General features: G+C 45.5%; 2 protein-coding genes across 2 annotated transcripts; one reads left to right on the top strand and one right to left on the bottom strand.

Annotated features, from left to right (window-relative positions):
- The first annotated feature begins 519 nt into the window (after window positions 1–519).
- On the top strand, window positions 520–13,077 carry LOC106134823 (unconventional myosin-Ia). Its single transcript, XM_060946078.1, has 18 exons — window positions 520–654; window positions 2,487–2,691; window positions 3,298–3,413; window positions 3,480–3,708; window positions 4,131–4,194; window positions 4,302–4,315; window positions 4,783–4,867; window positions 5,345–5,593; window positions 5,862–6,058; window positions 6,233–6,393; window positions 6,482–6,694; window positions 8,451–8,765; window positions 8,833–9,052; window positions 9,169–9,318; window positions 9,389–9,563; window positions 9,643–9,767; window positions 9,910–10,053; window positions 10,132–13,077. The coding sequence occupies exons 2-18, from the start codon at window positions 2,536–2,538 to the stop codon at window positions 10,624–10,626; spliced, it is 3,108 nt and encodes a 1,035-aa protein (XP_060802061.1). The 5' UTR covers window positions 520–654; window positions 2,487–2,535; the 3' UTR covers window positions 10,627–13,077.
- Window positions 13,078–14,620: 1,543 nt separating this feature from the next.
- LOC106134792 (trinucleotide repeat-containing gene 18 protein) lies at window positions 14,621–19,334 on the bottom strand. The gene is made up of 10 exons (XM_060946210.1): window positions 19,315–19,334; window positions 18,971–19,048; window positions 17,831–17,956; window positions 17,345–17,729; window positions 17,031–17,229; window positions 16,595–16,713; window positions 15,746–15,929; window positions 15,160–15,267; window positions 15,005–15,060; window positions 14,621–14,683 (listed from the first exon to the last, which is right to left on the bottom strand). Exons 1-10 carry the CDS (start codon window positions 19,332–19,334, stop codon window positions 14,621–14,623), a joined length of 1,338 nt encoding a protein of 445 aa, XP_060802193.1.
- Window positions 19,335–21,172: the final 1,838 nt, after the last annotated feature.

The following is a 21,172-nucleotide window of genomic DNA, read 5'->3' on the forward strand; positions in this document are numbered from 1 at the left end:
AGAGTAAGTCTTTGAATTGTTATGCAATTCTTATTCAAGTTTGGATAGATTTTCTTTCTTGAAGAAGATCTAACAAAAATGTTCTCTTTTGATTCTTTATTACAGGAGAAAGTATATGCTCTTCTTCTTATTTCATCAAGACATTTACGCGTTTTTCGTTTCTTACGTTTAACATTATTAATCAACGTTTCCATTATTATTATTCAATTAATCATTGCACCTTACTATGAATAATTACATAATACCTTTTAAATTATGTGGATTTTAGTTTGTTTACAAAGTGTGATGACTGCTTAACACGGTACGTATTTTCTTTTTAAAAATTACCGCCCTAGCCTAGCCTTTAGCCACAAGCAGCTATGAAATTATTTTTAAATTTTAAAGGTCCTAGCGGCCATAGAAGCCTACTTATTACCCACATCTATCAAAGTCGTAACGTTAAAATGAATTATACATACCACTTGTCAATCTAATTTGTTGTCATTGTCAAATATTTATGTTGTCAAAATGTCAATTTTATCGAAATTAAATAGGAACAAACTGGTGAAGTTATGAGGTCGGTGCTGTTTTTGCCAATTCTAATAAATAAATCTGAATCTTACAAATACTGACGAGAAAATTGTTGATTTGTTTATAAATAAAACGACACTACAGGTAAGCTTGCTTAATTTTTATTCCCATTCGGGTTGTAGTCAATAATAATTTCAGAGTTAGCAATGCAGTGATTTTATTTTTGTGTTTCGATAATAAATATTTATTTACCTGCACAGTAAAATGTATTGCTCTCTAAAAGCTTACTATTGAAAGTGCCATTTTAGTTTATATAGTATTGTTGTATCTAGTTCATTTTTATCAGAGGTTCAGTAGGTAATAAACGAAATAAAAAATATTGATATAAAAAAGTATTTTGATTCGTACTACTAATAATCTATAGAAAACAGTATAGTATATGTAGATTATTAATAAAAAGAAATCAATGGAAGATTTTTCACGAAATAATAAAATATTACCTATACCTGATTAAATTTGATTACATAGGTACTGTGGGAATTTAAAAAAAGCTGATGTTGGTACTTAAGGTCTTATGTATATTTGTGCCGAATATATCTATACATATAATAAATCTGTAGAAGGGTCAATTCTGTACATTGAAAATATTGAAAAAATGAATGAATAGTTGAGTGGATAAAGCATGAAGAGGTTACAAACTAGGGAACTAAGAAGGACATTATAAGGATTTCTTTCATCCCAAAAAAAGGAATGTATGTTCTCACAGGATTGTCTATGAACAACAATGTGCCGAATAAAACCTAAAATACAATTTAATTATGAATATAGTTAATTTGGCATATTTGTTAGTACATAGATGTAGATATGATGCACAAATCAAATATGCTACTGACGTTCTAAATGGTATTAGTAAAAAAAATAACATTTAAATTAACATTTGTAATAAGATATGTTTCTTTTTTCTCTAAGAATATTTTATTAACCTAAATATCCTCAGAGTTGTGTAATTTAATGTCAATGAGTCCTTTTAATTCAAGAACAGTGATTTAACAACAATAAAGAAACATGACGCCACCGAACAATAAAGTGCCTATTTTTAAGAACTTTTCAATATGTACTCAAGTTCATGTTTGTCTTAACCAAATTTTGTGAAAATCAATGCATTAATGCAGTTTTTTTCCTTGTCACAAGTGCCAATTATCATTTTTCCTCATTTATTTATATGGGTTGAAACTTGAAATAAATGAGGAAAACCAATTTGTAGTTTAATATTAAACAAGGTGTAAAGTCTTATTTATAAGAGTAGCTTTTGCCCGCGACTTCGTCCACGTGTTCTCTTTTCGTAATAAAATAATATGTTTTTCTTCAGGTTCAACTCTAAGTCTGTACCAAATTACATCAAAATCCGTAGAAGATAGACATAACAGACAGAGATAAGTAGGGAAGTAGCAATTATATGTCGTAAATTGTCAGTAGTCATCATCATCCTCGTGGTGTTAGTCCCCTTTGCGTCCGAGCCTCGCAGTGCGGTTCTAGTAGAGCAGCGACGAATTGAACATGTAATTCCGATGAAATAAATATCTTTATTTATGTACTTATTTGGATGGTTTTGTCTACCCCGTAAGGGATATAGGCGTGGTATTTGTAAGTAGGTATGCGTTTATGTTTGAAATTATTTAACTTTTTCGTTTTAGCAAAAGCTAGTCTTAGTTATACTTATCTGTCCGGAGGTCAGGTTAATCATGAGATTAATGAATCATCCACATTAACAATACATTTTCTATCAGTTCACTGACCTGACACTGACCTTCGTATATTCTCATCACAAATCCATGTAGGTACCCAACGACTTGCATAGTTGTTAGATATGATATAGATGCATTTTTATGCTCAGCAACATTTTTCTTTATCGCGTAAGCATCAGTTACTCTACTAACTCTAATTGTTATGTGCTCAGTATTTTGTATTTATTGTAGGCATGGATACGAGAATGTGTGTGTTGAGTGCGTCGGCGCGGTGACGGAGATGGGCGACAGCGAGGGCGGCGCGGGCGCGGGCGCGGGGCCGGCGGGCGCGGGCGCGGGGGGCGCGGGGCAGGCGGACGCCGTGCTGCTGTCGCCGCTCACGGAGGACACCTTCCTGCACAACTTGCACGTGCGCTACAAGCGGGACATCATTTATGTGAGTGTGTTGGGCCGCACGGCTACATCGAGAAGGTTATTCTGAAAGTAGTCCGTTTCCATTACTTTTTGTAAATGCGCAAATTCTCGATTTCAGACACTTTTCCTGATTCACTTGCGTGTTATGGCCAAGTCTTGCTATTTGACAATTGTCAGGCTATGCCGACTTCACTGTGTGCAGGAAATGATGAATGAATAATAAATTGGTAATCTCAAATTCAAAAAACTTATAGCTATTATTGTTGACCGATAAATACTATTATACACTGGAGGAGTTTTTAAACGATAGAAATATTGATATTTAAGTTATGTCTTATTGTTTACATATCATTTTATTAATTAAATACATCGTAATATTTATGTCGTAATATAATACGACAATTTTTCATAATTGTTCATTCGATATAAACCTGCTCGTCGCGTCGTTTCATATTATTTTAAAATTGCGTTGCCCAACAGCATTCATATTGTACCTACTGTTTCAAATTGTATAGCGCACTGGCGCTAAGAAAAACTAAACTCATTGAGGTACACTGTAGACCGGACAAAGTAAATAGAGACCAATAAACATTTGATTTTGTCTCCTCAATGAGATTGTTATTTGCAGACGTACGTGGGCAACGCGCTGGTGTCGGTGAACCCGTGCCGGCCGCTGCCGCTGTACTCCGCCGAGCTCGCGCGCGCCTACCTCGCGCGCCCGCCGCACCAGCTGCCGCCGCACCTGTGAGTCCGTGGGCAGCCCCTTGATCCCTTGTGCCAGTGCGCAGTGACCGACGTGAGGCTCCGCAGGTACGCGGTGGCGGCGAGCGCGTACCGCGCGGTGGCGGCGCGCGGCGCGGGCGAGGCGCTGGTGGTGACGGGCGAGTCGGGCGCCGGCAAGACGGAGGCGGCGCGCGTGTGCCTGCAGTGCTGCGTGCTGGCGGGCGGGCGCGCCGCCGCCGTGCTGCCCGCCGCCGGCACGCTGCTCGAGGCCTTCGGCAACGCCGCCACGGCGCGCAACCACAACGCCAGCAGATTCGTGAGACACCTTCTTCTGATACTTCTCTATGTTTCACTTATAATAATTAACTCATTTTTCATTAAAAAAATTGTCAAAATCTGTCTGGAGGTTAGCTATCAAAGCAAAAAAAAACGAGAAACGATCAAACCATTTAAAGATTTTCTCACCGCACTTTTATGAACACAACCAGAAGTATACGTTCTTTTGCGTAAATAAAAAGCCTAAACAATGTAATAAAAAAGTTTTTTTTTAAATTCTCCTGAAACCCATTTTTAATATTTCTTAACTAAACACAAAATATTTCTTGGCTCGATACGAAAAACAAACCTTAAAAAATCGCAGTTATTTACTTTTAGTGATTTTAATAGTTAAATGAAGTTTGGCGTCATTAGGTACCTTGTATCGAATTTAGAAAATAATTAATTTGATTTGATATCCAGGGCAAGCTCCTAGACGTGGAGTTCGACTTCAAGGGCGAGCCCGTGGGCGGGCACATCACCCACTGTGAGTATCTCCGTTCATGTTCGTGGCACTCAACCAGACGTAAATGTTGTGACACTGATCAAGACAATGATTTGTTAACTTGCACGCTGCTTCCAATGGACGGGTAGACCTTTTGGAAAAGGTAAGGAAGCGTCAAACATCCATCGCACTGTTCGATCGCTAAGTCTCTCTCCTCGTGTTTCAGATCCCCGATATCTATACATACATACATACAGTCAAGTCAATACCCCTTGCGGGATAGACAGAGCCAACAGTCTTGAAAAGATTGGTGCCGTGTGGTTCCCGGCACCTAAACGAATAGGACCACCCCATCTCTTTCCCAAGGATTTCGTAAAAAGCGACTAAGGGATAGGCTTATGAACTTGGGATTCTATTTTAGGGCGATGGGACCTGCCACTATTTGAATCTTAATTCTATCATTAAGCTTAAACAGCTGAATGTGGATCCCATTCTATAATGCATAGAAGCTTCCTTAACATTAGTAAGTATCCTATAAAAGCCGGTATATGTGGGTAAGTACGGTTCCAGCCCGTCGCTGGTTTGTCGTGGTGATGGTGATGGTGATGGTGATGAGTTGTGTGGTGGCAGGAGCGCGTGTGCGGGCCGGCGGCGGGCGAGCGCAACTTCCACGTGCTGTACCAGCTGCTGGCCGGCGCCGACGTGCTGCTGCTCAGTGAGTACACTGGCACATCATTCATTATCGACAACAACAAGCACACGCGGAACCAACTACACTGCAACATTTTCATGTAGCCATTCACAATTACAGATCTTAAATCTAAATCGTGTAATAATGCACATTTTCTTCATTACAAAAAAGGATGAATAAGTGTAAAAGTAATAATTTCAATGCAAACACCTATTATGTAAAAAATAATATAGTTACTATGAATACTATTTCTTTTTATCTAATTATGAAAAGTAATGAAATCTAGACAAAGTCGTGCCAACCGTAAGGTTCTATATAATAATAGTTAATGTTATAGGTATGACTGGCCGTTGAACATTCCTGATACGTCAGTGGGTATAAGTCAACGGTCAAGTTAGACAACATTAACTATATAACAAGTTATATATCTTTGAAACCGATTACAAGTTAGCTGTAGTCGTATAGTGCCACCGGGAGTCATATAAAGTGATGCACGAGCAGAGCGGCTGAAGCTGCAGCGGTCGTGGGAGCACTACCGCATCCTGCGCGGCGCGGCGGAGGGGCGGCCGCCCGCCGACCGCGAGCACTTCGCGCACACCAAGGCGGCGCTGGCCGCGCTGGGCTTCGGCGGCGGCGCGTGCGGCGGCGTGCTGCGCGTGCTGGCCTTCCTGCTCAAGCTGGGCAACGTGGAGTTCGCGCCGCAGCACAACATCGACGGCAGCATCGGCGCCAGGCTGCAGAACCGCTACGGTAACCACATTATATACGAGTACAACGTGCCAACATGGAGCCTTTAGGCCGAAAATGTTCTCCGACGTTCGGCCTACCGACGAATCTACTACATTCGTTTTCGACTCTTCATCTTTATTTGTCGACAAATTAGACCCCTACATTTATATGACGAAAATTTTTAAAAGATTAAACATTGTGTCTTCTTTGCGTGCGTTACGCCAGTAGACCGGCGGGGAAAAGTTTCAAGACTTCGTTCGTTGATTTACTCTTCATATCAAATCCACAGAGCTAACGGAAGCGTGTTCGCTAGTCGGCGTGTGCTCGGAGGCGTTAGCTAGCGCGCTGGTGGGCGAGGCGGCGGCGGAGGGGGAGGAGGAGGACGGAGAGGAGGACACGGCTCCGGCCGCTGATTGGGCCGCCGCGCTGCGCGACCGCCTGCTGCAGGCCGTCTACGCCAGGCTCTTCACTTGGCTCGTCAACGAGGTTCGTCAACCTTATGGTCAATATAATACATTCGTGTAAGATGACAAACTGTAAATGCAGTGACCGCAGGTTAACTGATTTCGCAGAGCGCTCGGGGCCCCAAAGCGTGGCAGATAACGTAACGATTCAGACTGGAGTAGGTTGCAGTAGCGAGATTCAAATATTCGGCCGCAGGTGAACGTGTCGATCGCGGCGGAGGCGGCGGCGCGGCGCTGCTCGCTGGGCATCCTGGACGTGTACGGGCTGGAGTCGCTGGCGCGCAACGGGCTGGAGCGGCTGCTCATCAACTACGCGGCCGAGCGCCTGCAGGCCGCCGTCACCCTCGCCACGCTCAAGTCAGTGCGACCCTCTCTGCCTCTATACCTGTGCTGCGGTCAGCCACATGTCTGTGGGCCTTTATTTGGTGCGTGCGGATGTTGGCAGGCACGAGCAGGAAGAGTACGTGCGCGAGGGCCTGCCGTGGGCGCCGCTGGCGTACTGCGAGCACGCGCTGGAGGAGCTGCTGGACGGGCCGGACTCGGTGCTGGCGGCGCTGCGCGACGCGTCGCTGCGGGCCGGCGGCGACGCCGCGCTGCTGCAGCGGCTGCAGCGCCGGCGGCACCCGCGGCTGCAGGTGTTGCCGCCCGATCACTTCCAGTTAGTATCTGCTGGTCGTTCGCCGCGAACGCACACCTCACACCTCGCGAAAACTTTCAATTTAGACAAAATTGTGAAAATTTTATTACTAATTTTAATACCATATGAACTAAAAAAAATGTTTTGACAGATCCTACCACATTCCACTACGAGCGTTGGTTTTACTCATAGTTATACCTAAGTGGGAATCGTGCAATTCCTGTAACATTTTATTTCTAAGCTACAAGGATTATTTGCTACTTTTGGTATTCCAGACGAATTCTCTTGAATTTAGGTCATTTTGCTCAGCAAATGGTATCAAGTAAGTATGACGTCACCTATTTACCCGTTTACCTAGTCCTAGTAACGGACAAGCCGTCAGAATATGTTAAAACATGTTGAAATGCACACTTAACCCTTTACAGGACAGAATACTGAACTCAAATTACACAGGGTGACACTCCGGTTTTTCATACAAAAAATCACCACGTCTATAGCAGTACTTATTAAAATGACTACTAAAATATCAATATACGTCTGTAGCTACGGGCATACCCGCTGTACGGATACAACTGGACTGTTATTATAAATAGAAACTTAAACCAACAAGACGGTTAGTTAGCCTCAAAAGGGTCTGTTTCAGTATTTTCTAATGTATTAAATAAACTATCATCGTCGGTATCTTCCGGGGTCGACACATCCTCCAACAGTTTTTTGATTATTCTCTTCGTCTTTATTCATCTATGACAAAAAGTGAACTTGAGCAAATCACACAAATTGAGCTAGCCCCAAAGTAAGTTCGAGATTTGTGTAATGGCATTAGTATCGATACTATATTTTATAACAACATATGTACATATGAATCTTATAAGAATGAGTAAAATACTTACGTTTTCTGTCACAAATTTTTGCGACACTGACTTGATGTTTCAAAGAATGTTCTAGGCGAACTAAACGGCTATTGCCGTGGTGTCACTATATCAACTACTTTTTTGTGGTTCTACACGATGTAAATATGTATGTATTTTAGTTCTTAGATTTGACAGTAACAATGTTTGAATAACTTGTAGATAGACAGTAAATCTTGTTCTTTACAATGATAGTATGAACGTAGCACGGTGCCCACCGTAGCGCTCTTTACGCTATCTTTTAAAACGACTGCGGTGCCCGGGCTGTCAACCTTCTAAGTTTTTAGCACACTGCTATAACCGTACTGTCCTGTAAAGTGTTAAAGAAAATTTAAGTCTGTGTGGAATTCAGGAACATCTTTTAGGATATTTATTCAATTATAGGAATTCCGTGCGTTGTACCAGGGAAACGCCAGCTAAGTTAGTACTGCTTGGTCGTCAACTTGGAGCCCAGCCCAGTGCATGGCTGGCGGAGCGAGCATTTGGTATGGTGTACGGATGGAAACTTGGCATTTTTTTTAGGAATAATTTAAGAGAAAGTAGGAAACAAAATGTAAAATGTTTTTTATAGATACGAGTAGAGTAGGAATAAACTGTATCTCAGGCATGTTGATCAACTGCTTTAATATACTAGTGGTGAGAATGTAGTTGCTGATGGCCATGTCCTTGATGATCTTTATTGCGGTAGCAACAAAGTAACCCACGTGACGTGCCAGTAAATAATATTGATGCACGTAGTACATTCTCAGCGAGGGTACCCCACTTCTCACATTTTACCGTAGTATACATGCAGTGACCGCAGTATACGATAAAATATCTATATCTATACCATAAACCCTTACGTATTGTTACTTAATCGGCCACATCAGGATAGTCCACTTCGGCGGCGCGGTGACGTACTCGGCGCGCGGCATGTGCGCGCACAACCGCGACCGCGTGCCGGCGCGCGCGGCGGCGGCCTTGCGGGGCGCGCGCGAGCCGCTGCTGGCCGCGCTGTTCGGCGCCGCGCCCGCCTCGCCGCGCCGCGCCGCCGCGCTCGCCTGCCGCCAGCGCGCGCTGCTGGCCGCGCTGCTGCGCCGCCTGCCGCCCGCGCCGCGCCTGGTGCGCTGCCTGCGCGCCGACGCGCTGCTGCGGCCGCACCGCTTCGACGCGGCGCTCGTCCGGCACCAGATCCGCACGCAGGGGTACGTATGATCCACGGTCTACTCTAACTGATATCCAAAAAGCACTGTATTTATTGTGATTGTGTAGGATAATGGACATGGCGCTACTCCGTCGCGCTGGGTGGTGCGAGTCGATGACCGCGCGGGCCGTCGTGACCCACTACGGCATCCTGAAGCCGGGGGGGGCGCCGGCCAGGGAGGACGAGGATGCGATGCGCGCCGCGCGGGCGATACTTCGATCGCTGCCTATCCCCAGCGCAGAGTTCGCGTACGGACGTACGAAGGTGTTCATCAGGAGTCCGCGCACGGTAAGTCGACGTCGGACTACATTATAACTCGTAGATAATTTGCAGTTCGCTTATTTAGATCTGATGTCTGAAGGTCGAAATGGTACCCACAAGTCACCAGTGAGTGGTGTTTTCAGGTGTGGGAACTGGAGTGCTTAAGATCAGCGCGCGTGTCGGCGCTGGTGAGCGCGGTGCAGCGAGCGTGGCGCGCGCACCGGCGGCGGCGGCGCGCCGAGCGCGAGCGCCGCGCGCAGGCCGTGATCGCGCGCGCCTGGCGCCGCCACCGGGTGAGTGCGGGGGCGGGCGGGGCGGCGGGCGCGGCGAGCGGCGCGGACAGTAACGGAGCGCGTGTTGCAGGCGCGGCGCGGGCGGCCGGCGGCGCGGCGCGCGGGGGCGGCGCGCGTGGCGTGGCGCGCCTGGAGCAGCAGCGCGCGGCGCCGCTACCTGGCGGGGCTGTGGCGCCGCCTGCCCGCGCGGCACCGCTCGCCCGTGTGCGACGCGTGGCCGCCCTGCCCCTACCCCGCGCTGCTGGGTACGCGTCGCTTCTCTGCCCACTTGCTCTCTGCTCGTCCTTGAACAGTTACGATGAACTAATGTCGTGTGATCCCCAGGTCGTACAGATCTTCTGCTGCGGCGCCTGCACCACCGCTGGCGCTGCCGGCTGTACCGCGCCGAGTTCGACCAGACCGCGCGCAACCGCATGCGCGAGAAGGTGACCGCCAGCGCGCTCTTCAAGGTCAGCTCACACTTGCTGTGCACACGGCTACGCGAGCTTGTTCGGGACTCGACTTATGACATGATCAAAAAAAAATAGATTCGTTTATTAAGTATATACAGGAGTACGAGTAGAGCGTGACTGATGTGGCGTGTGTACACAGGAGCGCAAGGTGACGTACGCGCGCAGCGTGGCGCACCCGTTCGTGGGGGACTACGTGCGGCTGCGGGCGTCGGCCACGTGGCGGCGCGGCGCGGGCGCCTCGCCCGCCGACAAGTACGTCGTGTTCGCGGACGTGGCCGGCAAGGTGAGCGTCTGTCTACCACCAGACCCCGTGCACGGTACGGAGAGGTATGACGCTCGCTACAGCTCGTGGTCCGCGCAGGTGGCGCGCTCGTCGGGCCGCGTGGCGCGCTGCCTGGTGGTGGTGACGACGGGCGCGCTGCTGCTGCTGGAGGCGCGCTCGCTGCGCGTGAAGCGGCGCGTGCCGGCGCACTGCGTGTGGCGGCTGTCGCTGTCGCCGCTGGCCGACGACCTGCTCGTGGTGCACGTGCGCGCGCCCGCCCGCGCGCCCGACGCGCCCGACGCGCCCGACGCGCACGACGCGCACGACGCGCCCGGCTGCCTGTTCGGCGGCGAGGGCGCGTGGCGGCGGCGCGGCGACGTCGTGGTGCGCACGTGCCACGTGCTGGAGCTGGCCACGAAGCTATTCCTCGTGGTGCAGAACGCGGTGGGCGCGCCGCCGCTGGTGCACGTGGCGGCGGAGTTCGAGGCCGACTTCGGCCAGCAGACCGTCACGGTGGCCTTCCACGCGCTGGGCGAGGACGCCGCGCCCGCGCGCCTGCTGCGGCGCGGCTCGCGGCTCGACGTGCTGCTCTGATGTGTTCCCGTCTTATGATAGCTAGGATATCAACGATGCGTGCGCAACAGCGTATTTACTTAACGATACTGTGCGAGTGCGCACTTTTACAAAACTAGTTAATCACGTATAATTCATAGGGCCAATTTTAAATCTATGACTGCGAAGTACTACGAATTTTGCATTCTACTCGTGCATAGCTCGTGACGCGTACTCGTGCGTATCTAAAACTAACGCGAGCACAGCGTAACCCCCACGATTCAGAACCAAATGGTCCCTAGAGGTCGGATAGACCCTTATGATACCTGACAGCCGTCTCGTGATGGCAGCGGCGGTTTTAAATTTATGAGGCATCTCCCTCGTTCGCATGATGCTGATATCGTCTCACTTTCAAAACTTAATTCGCTCACTCTCATTTCTAGGTTGCCTTGAGATATCAAAGGCTGGTATCATATTTTGCAAAACCCTTTGTGTCTGTGATTATTACGTGGCAAAATGTTATTGAATGCTTTTCCTGTCTCTTTCGGTACCTGATGCGATCGTCGTTTTACCAAAGTTGGTCGAAATTATAGATTTCTAGTAAGCAGAATGTTCACACGCTTGGGTTTTCGAACATACAATCGCATTAGCGGTGTAGCTACATCTATGCCTGTTGGTGTTCAACCCAGTGACGAGCGCGTCGGGCGAGCGCAAAAAAAATATTGGTCAACTTTACTTAAGTGTTCATTTCGTCTTCAGCTTTATTAGCCTTATCGAAGTTTTCAACGTAGATTCAGTAAAATTACGATATTTCGTAGACTTCATTAAGTAAGAATTAAAAATGGGGAAATAGACAGGGTCCCGCATTATTTTCCTTATTTTGTCTATTGCCCAGAATATCACTACCGGTATAAAGTATTTTTAGTTCACAGGCCCAAGACATTCATGATATTTCACTAATACAAAAAAAAATGATTTATTGTGACATCTGCACAATTTTTCACCTAGCCACCAAATAAGAAACTAGTGAAGCATGCTATACCCATACAAGGTTTGCAAAAAAGATTGCCTGTTTGAACAAGCCTCTAACTTTTGCTCCATTAATGAACTAAAAAGCAATTACCATTGACAAACAAAGAGATACCTACTGTTATGATCATTAGTCAATTTACCGAATCTAAATTGAAGAGTTAAATAGGCACTTATATTTTAGACAAATAAATAGTTACTAGATATTCGTAGTTCACTAGATATTAGGTAGGCACTGAATATCAATTGTTATTTGAAAATGCGACTGTTTGAAGCATACGTTAGGGACCTAGCGGACAAGAGTCTTACTGGACCGGGCCTAAACCTAAGCTACATCTGACCAAGTCATTTTCGTTATTTATCTTTATCTAAAGAGAATAAACAATTATATAATTACAATCGACTTCTACCGTGAGAAGTATTGCATATTTATCAGCATTGGCCCATTGAAAACCATCTCGTTTCCGCTAGGTGTTCAACAGTGTGTATGATACAATCGCACCCTGTCCCGGCAGCAGCAGGGCGCCGGCGCGTCCCCAGGACGGCTCGCATTCCCTCGCTTGTTAGTGCCTTTGTAACCGGTGTTGGTCACTAGCACACACGAAAACAAAAGAAGAAGTGCCTTTCATCGAAAATACTGTTCTTCCATATTACGTTGTACTCCCTTGTGTTGAGTGAGCGTCCTGTAGACAGTACACACGGCTCCGGGCGCCCTCTGCTGAACCACAACGACCAGTTGACGATGACGTTTATCAATAACAGTTATAAACAAATATTATGAAGTAACAAGGTGCCAAAGTAGCAGTGCGCCGCGGTAGCTGCGGGCGGCCGTGGCGCACTTAGGGTGTAACACTCGGCCGCTACGTGTGCACGTGGCGGTACACGTCGGCTAGCCTAGTGAATAAGGATTCTAGGATTAACGCGAGTATTTCGTCTGGAGAATCGTAAGTGTGAAGCATGCACTGTACATGTGAGTTAGTGAGCGACCGTAGCTGTAACAGATGGTCTATTGTTGTTACACTCACTGTTTGTTATGTGCCGCCCGCTCCCCGCGCCCCGCTGCCAGCCACTCCCATCAGTTAGTTTCGAAAAAAGCATTCTAATATTTTTTACAGTTAAAATGTAATATTTATTGTGTCAATTTTAGTAGAAGAAACAAGGAGACATGTAACTTTGGTCTAATTATTTTTCCGGCTACTCGGGAATGTTTTTGGGAAATGATATTGAAAGACATGGACACAAAATAGTACTTCGGACCCGAATATGTTCAATGATGCATATGTGTATATTAGAATATTGCGTGTCGATACAAATAGTAGACAGCGGCAGTGCGCGCAGCGCGGGGAGTGCGGCGACCGCTATACCATGCGAATTTTTCATTTGTTATTTAATCGAGACGTTGCGTGCATAATGTTATGTTTTCAATGATAAAGTATGGAAATGTTTTATTGTTTATAATAAAATGTCAAAAAAATACCTGCTTCTTCTTCTTACACGGTACCCTTCGATCTAGCATAAAATACTTTATCGAAGGCTGTGCTTGAAAGATGATAGATAGATAATCATCATTCCGGCACAGCCCAACCAATCAAGGCGAGAGACTAGACCCCACTGTACCTACTTTTACCTAGTAGGTACCTAGTTTTACCTACATTTACCAGGGACTTCATAGGGACGTTAATAAAAAACGTTTAACACATTAAATTTTATTTTTTCTAAATTAAAATATGTGAAAAAAAAATATGGGTAGATGAGATTTTAAGTAGCCTATAGTATAACTATTAAAAAATGAAGGACTTAGTAAATGAATTTGACAGAAGGTTCCTATTAGCGCAACAACAAAACATCTCTATCGTGGATTGTGATTGCAGGATGAATGCGTGCCCTGCTTAGAGATATAGGTGGCCCTTAGGTATGATTATCAATGACAAACTGCGGAGAACTGATAGTAACTACATCAATAATTAGTACCATAGAATACTCAACCTCGGTCAGTCTTCTCGTTACGCTCTGCTCCTGTCTCTCTTCAGATTCAAGCTATTCTATAACTACACACAATATGAAAATTAGGCCCATACTTGGTCCGTATAAAATAGTGCAAGAGTGGGTGCAGTGTGTCCGTCGTCATTGTCAACCAATTAACGAATATTCTTCGCCGGAATTCAGGGACACAGCTATACTGAAGCCACATGTATCCGTCAAAGCATAATTTTCATGTAAGAAATCCTATCAGGGGTTAATACCTACCTAATAAGAAATAGTTATATTTTTGTACCTGTAACGTTGACAAATACCTTTATGAACATAGATATGGGTAAGGCATACAGGGGGAAAATGCTTAAAATTACCTTTCATTGTTTGTGGCATATCTCGCCAATCAATATTATCTCTATGAGAAATAAGATTCACAATTTTACACAACATACACCAAAGACAAAATTGCAACAACTAAAGTCTACATATTGGACCTAGAATTTACACATTTATTATTCCACTAAACTGTAAAAATATTTGAGTATATAAGTATACAAACACTATACATGTCGGAACAGCGACGTTAACATTAGATATAGTGTAACAAATAACGCTGGATATGTTTTAATAGATTTTTATAATTTTATACAAAATATATTTACATAAATAGCAGCTTCACACCACACTTTTAATATACCGCTGCACTATCCGCGAAATTTTAATACTGTTAAAAAATATAAAAATCGGGAACCTTAAGAGTTGGAACCGTCAGATGCGCTTCATGTTGCAGACAAGTGATTCTTGTAAGAAAATTCCAAGCTAACAAAAGTTTGGGTAAAGATGAGGATCACAAATTATTAGTTTCTACAGGTATTTTTGAATGGAAAATTAAAACTAGCAAAAAATAAAAACAAACAGGAGGGTAACACGGATATGTATGTACGGAATCGCACAATATAAGTATACAGTGTACACATGGTTACAAAGAACAGGAACAGAAGACCAACAAGCCGCGGGATTCTGGCGGCGGCGCTCACTTGATGGAGCAGGCGAACTGCGCGCGCAGGCGACGCAGCGTCTCCGATGAAGACACACTCTGTAATTGAGTTCACGTAAGTTTACAGTTATAAATTTCAATACGTCAGAGAAATTGTCTCATCAAAGATATCAGTCTGTTGACTAGTTCTTGTGTCGGACCTTTTCCATCTTTTTAATCAAGGCTCCTCACCCAGAACAGTACAGTCCTGTGATGTCTGTCTCCTTTTTCGTTTGATAGCCCTTGATTTCGATATTCCTAATGCGACCTTCAGGGAGATACCCAACATGATTCACTCCTTAAATGGCTGTAAATATCACCCTTAGAATGTCTATCTTTAAGATGAACCTGGTAGTAAGTAGATTAAGGAGCAGTTTTTACCTTAAGTGGCGAGGTGTGGTCATTATCGTTCTGCATGTCATCGGCTTGCAGACTCACTGCAATCGAAAAATGTAACATAATAAGTTTCGCGTGTGAAAGTGCTGGAAAAACAAAGATTCAAAAGGAAATACAATTGTAATATTGTTTGTACATGCCTCTGGGTTCCGGCGTGGGCGGCGCGTTGCCGTTGTCGTCGGGCGCGTGGTCGCCGGCGCCGCCGCTGCCGCTGCTGGCCGGCGTGCCCGTGCTCTCCCAGCCCGCGCCTGGTGCAACAACCAAGTCAATTACGGAGCTGCACTATTATCTATGCAATCTATGTAAAGCGGCCGACCGACCCTTGGCTACGAGCACGGAGTAGGTGCGCTGCGCGTACGACGAGAGCGGTGCGGGTCTAGGGGGCGGGCGCCCGGACTTGAGGCGACAGTCGTGTCCCTCTGATTACAATATTCTCACGGATTTCGTTATTTAATATACCATCAATTTATTACAGTCCACGTTTAATTTGATTTCCCGAAACCCGGTAAAGAACAAGTAGGAGAAGTCACTTCTGTGTAAAATCAGGTAAGTACATGGAACTATCTATATGACCTGTATACTGTACATTAAGGATGCAATAAATAAATTGAATTGAATATCATTCAAAGTGACGTGCGCACCGTGGAACAGGCACAATTATCAAATTCAATAACCTAACCATAAGTCTACCGTCACTATATGGATTATGATATGTAGGTATCATACTATCGGTATGGTCAGTGCGACGGGACAGCGACAGGCTAGGCGAGGAGTCGAGCTCGAGCGAGGACTGCGAGGCGCACGAGTCGTCGGAGTCCGAGGCAGAGGCGGAGCGCGAGCCTGTCCCGCCACGCGCCGCCGCCCCCGCCGCCGAGCTCGACGCCGACGAGTCCGCTTCCTGCCGCATGTCCTGATCAACATAACGGAGTAAAAACATTTTTATTAAAAATGGTCAGGTGTGCCGTAGCGAGAAAAGTGTGTTACTGCTGGAGCGGCACACTCCACACGGAATACATTCGTAGTATCTTGAGGGGAGCACCGATAGCAGAAAAGCTCACTAAACATCATGTGAGAGCAGTTGTCGGAGCTACTGCCAGAGACGAAGAGAGGCAGGTCCATTATGATCAGACTGGAGAGCAATCCATAATATATATATATATATATATTTCTTTTTTCAATATTAAATCTCATCTCATTAATATATAAATCTGAACAATGTATTCTCCCGTCCACATTCTATTCTAAGTATAATTTAATATTGTGAAGTTGACGTTGTTGAAGAAAATGCTGCAGTGCAGTTTGTTACCGCTTCTTCTGCACTGACGCCTTGGAAGCGGCAGTAAACTTAGTTTTTAAGTAATTTATTTGACGTCAACCAATGTTGTTAAACCATACGACAATTATTAAGCGATATAAAGTATCCTATAATAATGAATAAAAATTTTGAATTTGAATTTGAGCCCCGAATGTACATATATCGAAAAGGAAAGCCCCCTTTGAATGGAAAAGTGCAAGGAAGAAGTAATTGATGCAGGCCTGGAACTAGTACAACAGAGAGTGAACATGCGTACATACGTGCGAAGAGCTGAGCGGCGTGTCTACCGCGCGGCGGCGCAGGCGGCGCGGCGCGGCGAGCGGCCGCCGCGGGCTGCTGTCCGCGCTCGAGCTGCCGCCCAACCGGACGAACGCCGCATCTGGAAAACGCAGTCGTTTCGTTTGTCTTTACTGCCATAAATCTGCCTTTTAATATCACAAAAAACAAATAACAAGTTGCTTCGGATATGCCCTTTGGTTACAAAAATTTATGCCGGTGCGGTAAGAGTTGGACATCGTTACTCTATTCCTGTGTACACTCCGCTTCAGTCTTTGGATATGCCTATGGATATATTTCTAGGTTTACGAGCTTATCCTGGGCGGAACTAGTAAGAAGGCTCTCGTAGGAGTGTGTGTGTACCTATAATTAAATAATTGTTTTGTCATTCATTATAAGGTATAAGGATTTAAACCTGACCACCTGAGCGTCCCGGCGGAGTGGGCGGGGTGGGAGGCGTGGGCGGCGTGGAGGGCGCGGCGGCGGGCGGCGCGGACACCTTATGCTGCAGCAGAGAGTAGAAGCCGCGGGCCGTCGCGTTGTGCGGCTCGTACTGCAGGATGAGGCGGCAGTACTTCAGCGCCTCCGCGTACTGACGCTGCATTATAGCCGACAGGAACTGCAAAGTCACATATATGTAGGTACAGAAGAGTATGAAAAATAACAATCCTCCAATGATCGGTTTAAAACCGAGTAATAAATTTCATAACATGAGCGACTTTCTGAAATGGTACCTCTGCAAGGAATTCGCTAGGTGCGGTCACCGTATCGTTGCCATCGGAGCCTTCGTCAGGATGCCGGGGAGCGGTGTCCATGGCTTTACGGTGCGCGGGGAGCGTGACGACGAGCCGGCGGGAGGGGGGCGCGCGGGGCTCGGGGCGGCCCTGCGTGAGCTGCAGCGCGGCGAGGGAGGCGGTGGCGAGCGCGGGCTGCGTGGGCGCCGGCGGAGGCCAGGCTCCGCGCCACGGGGACAGCGGCGGAGGACGCGGCCGCGGCGGCGCCGGCCGGTACAGCCGCGCGTTCGGCACGGGCCGCTTGTAAACTCGCTTACGGTTGCGCCTGCTTCGACCCTCAGCTCGCTTATTGTTCTTCGGCTCAGGCTTAGGAGGGCCGGGATATCTGCGAGACAACATCAAACAGAAAATATATTGAGATGAGAGGTACTGGACTGGTTTCTTTACAGATAACATTGAGTTTTGATACTAAATAATTACACGTACAGCCTAGGATTAGGAGTGTAGGATCGCAGCCGGCGCTGCGTGGTGGGGGACCGGCTAGGTTGAGCCCGCCGCAGCAGCCGAGGAGCACCCAAATCGATTACGTCGTCAGCATCCTCTTCCGGTCCTCTATCAATATAAATAAGCTGCATTATAAAAAAAACGGTTAAGTGCGTATCGGGCCATACGGAATGAAGAGTACAGTAGATGCGAATGCCCACTTTGCATTTACTCTCACTAAAAACCTTAAAACGAGCCTTTATGGGACGGTAATGATAGAAAGTATGTCGCAAACGAAAACACGCTGATATTAATTAAGTATTTTATTGTTAAACTTGCTACAATTTTATGTTTTTTTTACTTGACGTTTGATTCGTAAATTTATATTTCAGTACTTGAATTACGTAACTACTAACTATCAATGAATTTTCAATCAAATGTTTGAAATTTTTTGTGTGGGTGTAGAGTGGGTTAGTGGAGAAAAAAGAAATTACCCACCTACCCTACCAAATTACAGCTTTCTACTACTTATGGTAAATGAGTAAATCTGCCGAGAAACAGACAGACAAAGCGAAACTGTCCGCAGAAGGCCTGCACTTTATCCACGCCTACTGCCTCACTAGTGTCACTCCCCAACCCTGGGATGGAAAGAGCGGTCAGCAACTTTCTGGTTGCCCATTACAACAAGATTCTCGGCACAGACACGCCGGTCAGCCGGAGGGCATCGTGGTGAAATGCCTGCGATCCCATGATGCCCTTAAAATGGCAAGAAGGGCGCGCGGAAGGGTTTTAGTGGGTAGGGTGGTAGGTACATTAGCTGCCAGGAGTCCCACACTCTTCCGGGTTGAAGACCCGGGGGGTTCGCCGTAAAAAGGATTTCTCCTTCGATAACAAAAAAAAAAGAAAGAATTAAAAATGTTTCACCAAGGAACGATTATCGGCCCTAACATACTCGATATCACAAGGGACAACAATTGCCTTAGATGGTATGAAACAATTTCACGTTCCAGGCCACCTCCAGTCTGTTATTGATGACAGCACACAATCAATGAAAAAAAACAACGGGTTATTGCTGCGATCGGGACATATTTTTTGTATGATATAAATTTATATTTATATGATTAAATAAGACTTAAGTTTTACCCTTCCTCTGTGAAGCGATCAAGAGCAGTCTTCACCACGATGAGATCGGACTGAGGGCTGCCGCCGCTGCTCCCATTTCTGTGTTCAAATAGCACAAACAATTCATTTACAACTTGTTATTGTTCTTATAACAAATCTCTATCCTCCCGCCGTTAGACCTAATTATATTCCCTGAGTTGAGGCCCGAGTTGATCTTTGATCATTATCCTTGAATTAGATTAGTCAGCATTTACAAGAAGCGGAGTCGCGATACATCTCGCGGATTAATCCTGAGAGCAAAACCTAAGTCCTTTCCTTACCATTGGCTCATATAAATATTTTTGCTGAACAAAGTTTCGCCAGACCTATGGTCACCTTTTTTCATGTCAACACTTATGATGGCTAGCTCTTTTAACGGAGCTATATCCAATGCAGTTGGAACTGAATGTTTTAGAAGCAACAAAATAAATTATGCGATCGCTCTTGAAAGACCCGCTTTAATGCATGGCGTCGTAAGTAAGTACATGGAATGGAACACAACACATACCTACCCAGCAATGAAAGCTTTTAAAAAATATTTGTTAACTTATTTAAAATGAAAATACTTTATTGATTATTGCCGGGATGAAAACAAACAATATTCATTCGCGAAATATTAAGCTAACAAACGTGCTAAGGTTTTGTAAGCTTCAAATTTCTCTCATCAAACATTGTATTAACGTTAAACTCCCATTCTCATTGCGTAGGAAGTAACAAGGTAGTAGTTATTGAGCGCGGCGGCACGGCGGCGGCGTGGCGAGAACAATATCGACCAATAAGTAATGCTCGGGAAGGCCTTGGCACGTAAACTACTACCATCAACTACGACGTACGACTAAAATTACACTGGATGATACTAAAATAAAGCGACTTCAGGAACAACACCTTTCTTATTACATGTCATAACAGATAATTTATGTGATACAAACGTGGATACAAACCAAAAATGTACCAAAATAAAGAATCGCAATTCCGTTTGTTTCCCTGTCTGGGCAATTAAGATACCATGTAAGTAGGTACGTTCAAAACCCTTGCCCACTCTATGGCCACAAACAGAATACACTTGCCTACCTTTGAACAATGTTTTGTTCGATGAGTACTCTGAGAAAACGATGTCCGAGTAGCAATAGCAATCAAAACAAAAGCACACTTCGTAGATATGCGTATCGATCGGTAAGCAACAGATAGTCGCGTGCGGTGCGAAGGTTTAGGCCGCGTGCCGTCGACGCGGAGGCGACGCTGGCACGAGTGTCGCCGGCCGGGTGCTCCACCTCCCGACAGCGGTCCGCAGGGCGCAGGCTCTCAGCCCGCTGTTCTATTGGACATCACCTAACTGCGTACTAAAACTTCAACATGCTGTAACTCAAGTTTTCCGATTCAAAGCGAAGAAGGTAATTCATTGATAAGTTTCTAAAACAAATTGTTGTCTAAGGCATTGTTTGTACTCGTTAGGTGGTAGAATGGAAGCATAATTGAATTCTTTCCGGGGTATAGATGCTTATTGGTTCCCATATAGATTATTGAATCCCCTGCACTAGGATATGACCATTCCTTGTCATGGATAACGTAAGGGACAATAAAAGTTAAAGCGAGTTTTTTCTAGTCTAGGCCAACAACTTTGCATAAGTACCTATAGGTAAATGGTAAGGCTCGGCTGTCGATAAGGTCACCACGAATATAGACGTGAGTTATCCTGTATAAATAAATAAATAAATATATACGGGACAAATTACACTGATTGAGTTAGCCTCGAAGTAAGTTCGAAACTTGTGTTACGAGATACCAACTCAACGATACTATATTTTATAATAAATACTTATATAGATAAACATCCAAGACCCAGGACAATCAGAAAAAGTTCTTTTCTCATCATGCCTTGACCGGGATTCGAACCCGGGACCTCCGGTGTCACAGACAAGCGTACTACCGCTGAACCACAGAGGCCGTCAATATGTACCTGAATATCCCACTCCGTTAGTGGGATTTTGGCCTCTTCCCCAGAGATGACGCTTAGCTATGGTATCTTCTTTATTTATGAGTAAATGATATAAGTCAGACATAAGTCTTGCAATTGCTCACTCCAGTTCTGTTAGTATTACATTTTCTGTCGGATTCTGAGGACACTACCTGACAATCAACACACAGCCAAAACCGTTACCGTGTCTAGAGGTTTAAGATTTGACA

The sequence above is a fragment of the Amyelois transitella genome, chromosome 10 (genome assembly GCF_032362555.1).
Source record: "Amyelois transitella isolate CPQ chromosome 10, ilAmyTran1.1, whole genome shotgun sequence".
Taxonomy (NCBI): Eukaryota; Metazoa; Arthropoda; class Insecta; order Lepidoptera; family Pyralidae; genus Amyelois; species Amyelois transitella.